Source organism: Lagopus leucura, unplaced genomic scaffold (genome assembly GCF_019238085.1).
Source record: "Lagopus leucura isolate 7727_CA_CO unplaced genomic scaffold, USGS_WTPT01 34718-0_obj-0_obj, whole genome shotgun sequence".
In the NCBI taxonomy this organism is placed as follows: Eukaryota; Metazoa; Chordata; class Aves; order Galliformes; family Phasianidae; genus Lagopus; species Lagopus leucura.
The window spans coordinates 1-7,893 of record NW_024964482.1 but is presented as its reverse complement, the minus strand read 5'-3'; the positions used below and the strand labels follow the sequence as shown (position 1 = coordinate 7,893).

At 61.5% G+C, this 7,893-nt stretch overlaps 1 protein-coding gene across 3 annotated transcripts; it reads left to right on the top strand.

The window, feature by feature from the left end:
- The first annotated feature begins 453 nt into the window (after positions 1 to 453).
- On the top strand, positions 454 to 7,893 carry SP1 (Sp1 transcription factor). 3 transcript variants are annotated; one of them, XM_042892096.1, is made up of 3 exons: positions 454 to 601; positions 1,163 to 2,648; positions 4,999 to 7,069. In XM_042892096.1, the coding sequence occupies exons 1-3, from the start codon at positions 521 to 523 to the stop codon at positions 5,112 to 5,114; spliced, it is 1,683 nt and encodes a 560-aa protein (XP_042748030.1). In that variant the 5' UTR covers positions 454 to 520; the 3' UTR covers positions 5,115 to 7,069. The 3 variants fall into 3 exon arrangements, with proteins under 3 accessions (XP_042748030.1, XP_042748031.1, XP_042748032.1); XM_042892097.1 differs by having other exon boundaries at positions 455 to 601; positions 3,141 to 5,091; XM_042892098.1 differs by lacking the exon at positions 4,999 to 7,069 and adding an exon at positions 7,080 to 7,893 and having other exon boundaries at positions 456 to 601.

Below are 7,893 nucleotides of genomic sequence, written 5' to 3'. Positions count from 1 at the left end.
TGGGGGAGGGCGGAGGGGGGGGGAGGGTGCTGTGGGATGCGGGGGTGAGAGGGATGCGGGGAGGGGTCGTTGGGTGGGGGGGGCCTTTGGGGAAAGAAATGCGGAGGCTGGAATGTGATGAGGGGTTTGCCGAGGGAGGCAAATCACAGCACGGATCCCTGGGTGTTGGGATCCCTGTTAGGGCCCGGGGGGGAGGATCTGGCCGGGGGGAGTCCCGTGGGCAGGGTGAGGGGGGTGGGCCGAGGCTGGGCTGAGCTTCTGGGGCTGCGGGGAGGGGAACGGGGAGGCCCTGGGGAGGAGGAGGGGGGTGGGGGAGCAGGGAGTGTCCCCTTGAGGGCAGGGAGGAGCGAACCTGGAGCCGGGCCGGGGCCTTCCCCACCCATCCTGCTGCCAGCTGCCCCTCAGCGCCCTGCTCCGTGCCCTCCTCACCCCCCCCCCACCCCCAACACTCCACCCCACTGCCCGGAAATGTCTGTAACCCCCTTTGTCTGCCCGTGTAGATTCAGAGAGTCCCGAGGAGATGGCAGCGGTGAAGGGAACGCCCGAGAGGGGCGAAGGAGATGGCAGCAGTGACAGCAGCTCACCGGCTGGGGAGGGCCAGGTGAGTGAGTGCAGCCCCTGGCACGCTCCGTGTCACGGCTTCCTGGCTCTGCTTGCCCTGGCACAAAGTCCACAGCCTCCCTGTTTGCTCAGCTCAGCCGAGCGTTGCGCAGCCTGTTTTCCCTGGGGTGAGGAAGAGAGCGCGAGGGCTCGTCACCGTGACCCCAAAGGGGTGACACCACCCCCCTGTGCCTGGTTGGGGTGTCCAACACCAACTGCAAATCCCAGAAGCTGCTGTCCTGCAGCTTTACAGGAGCTCTCACTGCGTTTGGGCGGGGGAGGCTCTCTCACGCTCCCTCCCTCCTTCCCTCCCCTTTCTTCCCTTCCCAAAGGGTTTTTCTCTGTGGGTTCAATCTGTCCCGGCCTGACAGCCCTGTGTCTGGCAGTTGTATTTTTCCGGCTGTGCGTGGGTTTTCTCAGGAAGGAGTGTTTATCTTTTCCAAGTACGCTCCTCCCTGCCTTTTTTTTTTTTTTTTTTAATTTCTTTTTTTCCTCCTTTTCTTTTCGGCCTGCCCACGGGGCCGCCCTCCCCTCTCCTTTAACTCCTCCTCTCCCCTCTCAGGAGTCGCAGCCGTCCCCGCTGGCTCTGCTGGCTGCCACCTGCAGCAGGATTGAGTCTCCCAACGAGAATTCCAACAGCTCCCAGGGCCAGCAAGGCGGCAGCGGTGAGTTGGACCTGACGGCCGCCGCTGCCCAGATCGCGCAGTCGGCCAACGGCTGGCAGATCATTTCCACTGGCTCCACCACGCCGACGCCTTCCAAGGAGCAGGGCAGCAACGGCAGCAACGGAGATCCCTCCAAAAGCCGTCCTGTGAGCACGGGGCCCTACGTGGTCACGGCTGCCTCCAACCTGCAGAACCAGCAGGTGCTCACGGGCTTGCCGGGCGTCATCCCCAACATCCAGTACCAAGTCATTCCCCAGTTCCAGACCATTGACGGGCAGCAGCTCCAGTTTGCCACCACCCCCACCCAAGTCAACGTGCAGCAGGATGCCTCTGGGCAGCTCCAGATCATCCCCGGCACGAACCAGCAGATCATCACGAGCCGAGCGGGGACGGGCAACCTCATCGCCATGCCCAACCTGCTGCAGCAGGCCGTCCCCATCCAGGGGGTGGGCTTGGCCAACAACACCCTCTCAGGGCAAACCCAGTACGTGGCCAACGTCCCCGTGGCTCTCAATGGCAACATCACCTTGCTGCCTGTCAACAGCGTGGCCGCCAGCCTGGCCCCCACCTCTCAGACCGTCACCCTGAGCGGCTCCGGCTCCCCGGACAGCAGCTCCCAGCCCACCACCTCAGGTGCTGCCATCAGCTCGTCCAACATTGCCACGTCCCACGCCACTTCCGGCTCCTTTTTTACCAACGCCAACAGCTATTCCACCACCACTACCACCAGTAACATGGGCATCATGAATTTTTCCAGCAGTTCCACAGTGGGGACGAACGTCCAAGTGCAGACGCCCCAAAGGGCCCCCAGCACGGACTCCCTGCAGAGCCAGGTCTCTGGGGTGGCTCTGCAGCCGGGGCAGCAGAAAGAGGGGGATCAGAGCCAGCAGTCGCAGCAGCAGCAGCAGCAGATCCTGATCCAGCCTCAGTTAGTCCAGGGGGGGCAAACGATCCAAGCCCTGCAGACCGCCCCGCTCTCCGGCCAGACCTTCGCCACCCAAGCCATCTCACAGGATGCCTTGCAGAACCTCCAGCTCCAGGCTGTGCCCAACTCCGGGCCCATCATCATCCGAACACCCACGGTGGGGCCCAACGGGCAGGTGAGCTGGCAGACCATCCAGCTCCAGAACCTGCAGGTGCAGAACCCCCAGGCGCAGACAATCACCTTGGCCCCCATGCAGGGAGTGTCGCTGGGGCAGACGGGCAGCACCAGCACCACGCTCACCCCCATCGCCTCCCTCCCCAGCGGCACGGTGACGGTCAACGCCGCCCAGCTCTCCTCTATGCCAGGCCTCCAGACTATTAACCTCAGTGCCTTGGGAGCGTCTGGGATCCAAGTACACCAGCTGCCGGGGCTGCCGCTGGCCATCGCCAACGCTACCGGTAAGTGGGATGGGCTTGCTCCCCTCCCTGAGCCAAGTGGAGGAAATCGAAGGTGAAACCGTGGTGCCTGGGCCCGGCGTTGTGCTGGTGGCACCGAGCTGGAGCCGGATCCGGGGGTAATGGATGTGGGATCCAGCTGGCAAGCAGCCTGGTGCTCGTGCCAGCTCTAGAGAGGAACAGTGAGCCTCTGCTGGTGGCCAAGTGACACCGAAAGCAGCTTTGGGGAGTTCTGGCTCTGGTGAGCTGTCTGCTGGCTGAGCAGATGCGAGTGGAGCACAGGGAGGAGAGGTGGGCAGCGAGCAGGGCTGAGCCATTAGCTGAGGGTGAGGCACAAACGCTGGGGGGGGGCGGGGGGCTGAGCAGCGCCCTGGGGAGGGCACAGGGCTTGGGGACGGGGGGCAGGAAGAGCCACAACTGCGTGTAGGACGCAGAAAAACACAGCAAAAGGTCTTCAGCAACCTGCCGCCGGCCGTCCCCCCCGCCCTCCTCCAGAAAAACAAACAGCCCAGAAAGCCCTGGGGAGCCGCTGCAGCAGCGGAAGCTCTCGCCGGGTGTGTTTGTGCTGAAGGGACGCCGTGTTCCCGTTGCAGCCTGGGCTGCTCCCGGCGTCTGCCCCCAAAAAAACTGCCACGTGTGAGAAGGAATCGCTGCCGCACGAAGCTCCGCTCGTTGCTCGCTGCTCGTTTTCCTTGTTTGTAACGTTCTGGCTGCAGCTAAAAGGGCCGCGGCTGGATTTAGAGGCAGCGCAGGCGTTGCTCAGCCCCGCTTCCTTCTCGCGAGACGACGTGGCCGTTCGCCCGCGGTTGTTTTGCAGCAGTATTTTGGGCTGTTGCTACAGCAGCTCGGCTCGCAGGCATCCGCCGGGGTGTTGCAGGCAGCGGCGCGGTCAGGATCTGCTTCATCCCCACAGCTCCATTGCCCCGAACCTCGTGGGAGCAGCGTGGGCTCGGGGGGCAGCGGGGGTCTGTGGCGTCGTGCTGCATGTGTGCAGTGTTTGAAAACCACCACCAGCACATGGGGGAATCCTGGTGTGTTGCGTGGCTCTGCCCTCAGAGGGAGTTCCGCTCCCGAGACCAACCCCCAGCTCCCCTCCTCCTCCTCCTCCTCCTCCTCCCCCTCTTCTTTCCTCTCTTTTTCCCCCCCAACTCTGCAGCGCCTTTCGCAGCCTCTTTGCACGCCCTGTTGCATTTGCTGCCTGGGAGCCGGGAGGATGCGACATCGAGGCGACGCTTTGATGTTGTCAAGTTGGATCAACTTGGCTTCGGGTTTCAAAGGGTTTGTGGGGACCTGAGGCTGCAGGGCTCAGTGCTGAGCAGCGCCGACCCGCCTGCGTGAGGTCCTGGAGGGTTTCTGCCCTGCTGCTGCTGCTTCCACGTGGCTGAGGGTCCGTCTGTCGTGTGCAGCCCAGAGCAGAGAGGGGACAGATCCCCCTCGAGAAGAAGACAGCCTAAAAAGGGTTTTAAAATCAAAGCACAGCTCCCGGTGCACTGCGCAGCTGTAGTTCAGGCCACGATTGTATTAATTAGCTGACGGCTGCCAATTAGCAGCAGAGAGGTGAGCTCTGTGGCTGTGATGGGATGGCATGCAGGCAAACAGGCCCCCAACCGGCTCGGCCCCTCCCCACGTCCCTCCCAGTGTCTCAGTGCCACCATGCCCCAGCCCATAGGGAGCTCTGGGGTGAAGAAATGAGGTTTTTGGGGGGCTGCTGATGCTTTGGCACTGGGCTGCCCGTGCTCAGTGGGGTCACTGATGGTCCCTGCAGTGCCAGGAGGGGTCGTTCCGTGTCCCTGTGAGGTGGTGGCTGCGCCCAGCGGGGCTTTGGAGAAGTTTGCGATGCTGTGGTTTCGCTTCTGCCTTCTGCCCAATCTGTCGAGGAGAGCAGTGGGGCGTCAGTGACCCACAGCTCTGGTGTTGGCTCAGCCACAAACAGCCATCCCTGCCCCTCTGCAGCCCTGGTTGACGAGGAGCACTGCCTGGCTCCGGCATTTGCTGGTCAGTAGGCTGTGCTGGGGCAGTGCTGGAGCCCCCTGGTTTTGTGGCAGACAGCTGAGCATCGTTTTCCTGCCCTGGGAAAGGCCCCCCAGCTGTGGGCACACATGGAGAGTGGCACCGAGGGCTCTTTTTTGGGCCAGTCACGCTGCCTTGGAGGCATGCTGGTCATTCTGAGGATGCCAGAACATCCCCACTGGTGGGCAGAGATCCAAGGCACGTGGGGAGCCTCATCCCTGCACTGCTGGGGGACACAGAGGGACACGGAGGGACCGACCCCACCGCAGTGAGCGCTCCCCAGCCCCATCCACACTGCCTGAATCCACTCTGGACCCACTTATCACATCCCTACGGCCTTCAGGCCATCCCCAGGCTCCGACCCTCGCATGGATGAAGGCTCGTGGTCAAATCAAGGCATCGATCGGAGCCCCACGGATCCTCGGTGCAGCCAGCAGCCCTTTGGACCCCGGGTGCTGAGCGCATCCCCAGCTGTGCGCCCTGACTTCTCGTCTGCCGTCGGCACAAAGCCCCGATTGTCTCCATTTTGTTTTTAAGGGCAGCTTTGTAGCGTGGCCTTGATGAGACATCCACATGGCATCAGCCGCAGAGGGGAGGGGAGCTTTGGAACGGATCTCGGGCCAGCAGGCCCTGACAGGCTCTCCCCTTCACGCGCTGTAATTGTTTGTTTCACTCCGCCCATGACATCACTGCAGAAAATAATGACTTTGTGAAACTTCCTGCTCTGAACTCCGCGGGGCCGGACCCGAAATACTCCCAGCTCTTTGGCTGCCCTCTCCTTCAGCTCTGCGGGGTGAAAAGCGTGGTGTGACTGCAAGGCAGCACGCGGGGCCCTCCCAGCACCGCTGTCACAGCGTGGGGACTGCGGGCAGCTCTGCCCTTCCTCCTCCTCCTCCTCGAGGCCACCGGGATGCTTTGCAGCGCTGCTGGTCGGACTGGTTGGGTGTGCATAGCTGTGATTGTGCTCCAGTTTTCCCCACCCAGCTCAGCGCTGCCCTCCCCTCCCCTTCAGCCTGCACAGCTCAGAGCTGTGTTTTGGCCCCTGCTGGGTCTGAGATGTTACCAGTCCTCCTTGCAGAGGGCAGCAGCGAGGCCCAGCTTTGGGGTCTGTAGGTACATCCTGTGTGTGGGGGGGGATTTCTCTGCCCGTTGTCCCCTCCTGGCTGTGCTCAGGCCCTCGTTGCCCATCGCTGCAGGGCTTTCACTCGGCCCGGTGTGGTTCGGTCGGAGCTGTTGGTGCCGCAGGGTCGGTGCTGCAGCAGCGGAGTTTTCCAGCAGTGCAGGCACGATCTCAGCCTTGCAGCAATCCCAATGGAGAGCAGAGGGCAGAGGAGACGTGTGGGGATGGTTTTCAGTGCGACCGAGTTTGCTGGCACAGCCTGGGGGTCACGGTGTGAGCGCAGGAGGCGACGTCCCTGCGCACGACTGCGGGTGGCAGAGGCGGATGGGCGCAGACCTGCCAGCTCAGGGCCCATTTAGTGCTTCTCCAAAGGAAGTGTGATTAATGGTGACGCACGGAGACTTCCAACCATGGCAGGGGATCGCAGGGCTCACCGTGTGGCTTTTCAAGTCGTTCAACTGCAGAAGAAGTGGCAGTTACTCAATGTGCTGCAGCCTGACTTCGAATCCGCACCATCGCACGCGACTGAGCGGTGCGCATACAGCCGCCCCTGCCTGTAACTCAGAGAACTCGGAGGGATTGTTACAAAGATAGAGCTTGGCTCGCTGACATCAATGGCTTCCACTCGTTTTGCAGATGAGCGAGGAAATGAAAGGAGATAAAAATGGAGGGGCTGCATTACGACCCGCACTGCGCTCCTCGGTGATCCCACGGGATGTGATCTGGGAGAGCAGCGGTCGGACGGAGCTCACAGGCTGCCAAAAATAGAGAAGGAATGAAGGCAAGGAGGAGGAAATGGGACGAGGCGCAGCGTTGTTGGGTGCTGGGAAGGTTTGGTGCTGTGTTCCGTGCAGGGCTCACACTGTGCTGTCGGGTTTGGGGCTTTGCTGCACAGCGCCGATTTCTTTCCCTTCTTCCTCTCCTGCTCAGCACAGCTGTGGCTGCCAGCGCTGCTGTTTGCACAAGAAGCCGTTTCTTTCCAGCTCCTTCCCGGGAATGAACGTCGCTCCTGTCCCCTCTGGAGGTCACCCGGGGTGGCTCTGAGCAGCCCCGTCTCCCATCCTCAGAGCATTTCTCACCTCGGTTCACTTTGCTAAATAAAACCACCGGCTCCGAGCTTTGAGCAGCTGGAAGACAAGCAGCACTTTGTCTGCAGCGCGGCCTCCAGCCCCGAGCCCAAAGCTTTGGGCTTTTAATGGCAGGGCAGCAGGCAGGGCAGGGCCAGGAGGTCCCTGTGCCACCTCCCACCCCGTCCTCTCACAGCGCATCCCCCCCCGCTTTCTGCTTTCCGTGTGTTTGTTCAGGACTCCGTTGACCTGAGCGTGGACCGGGGCCTTGGCAGCAGCACAAAAGCTTTAGTCTTAGAAGCAATCTATATTAGTGCAGATAATAAACGTAAATTATCCAGCTGGTTTCTCTCCACCACGTTCTCCTCTGAAGCTGCAGTATTCTGGAGGCTTCGGCGCGTCCCGAGATGCGAAGGATGAAGCGTGCACGTACACCATCCGTCTTCCCCTGCCGTAATTTATTTATACCTTAATTAGATGCGAGCCATAGATTACCAGAAGGAAGCCTTGGGTTTTTTTCCCCTCCGTATGATGTGCCAGCAGCCTGCAAAGCGCTGCGTGGGCTTTTGCCTGTTGGAAGGTTGAAGCGGTTCCAAGGTAGCGGTGTGGGATCCTCCCTTCCCCACTGTATTCTTTTGTTGGGGGGGGGGAACCTCGTGTGTTTTCCCGTCCCGTTTGCTGCAGCCTTCCCTCTCAGGACGGCGCAGACGCAGCAGGGAAATCTCTAATCTGGGAGCTGCAAGCTGTCGGCTTAAGGAGCTTAAAAACAAAACCACCTCGGTTCCTCCCGTGCTGCTTTTAGCCTGTAAACATATGTTGTAAGAGCTGGGGGGGCACCGGGAAGGGTTTGTGCTGAATGTACTGAATGCTGTGGGGAGTGCAGCAGTGGTGCTGCCAAAGGGCCCGGCCTGCATCTCCAAACCTGGTGGCAATGCGGAGGGATGCCTGCTGCCCTCCTTGTGCCCAGCACCGAGCGGCAGGACCTGGTTTGCATTCAGCAGCCTTCCTCCGTTGTGGTGTGAGCACAACCAGGGCAGCACCTTTAGGGGGG

Coding starts and splice junctions, on each gene's coding strand:
- SP1 (XM_042892096.1), top strand. CDS start 521: ATGGCAGCGGTGAAGGGAACGCCCGAGAGGGGCGAAGGAGATGGCAGC. Junction 602..1,162: donor CACCGGCTGGGGAGGGCCAG/GTGAGTGAGTGC, acceptor CTCCCCTCTCAG/GAGTCGCAGCCGTCCCCGCT. Junction 2,649..4,998: donor GGCCATCGCCAACGCTACCG/GTAAGTGGGATG, acceptor TACGGCCTTCAG/GCCATCCCCAGGCTCCGACC.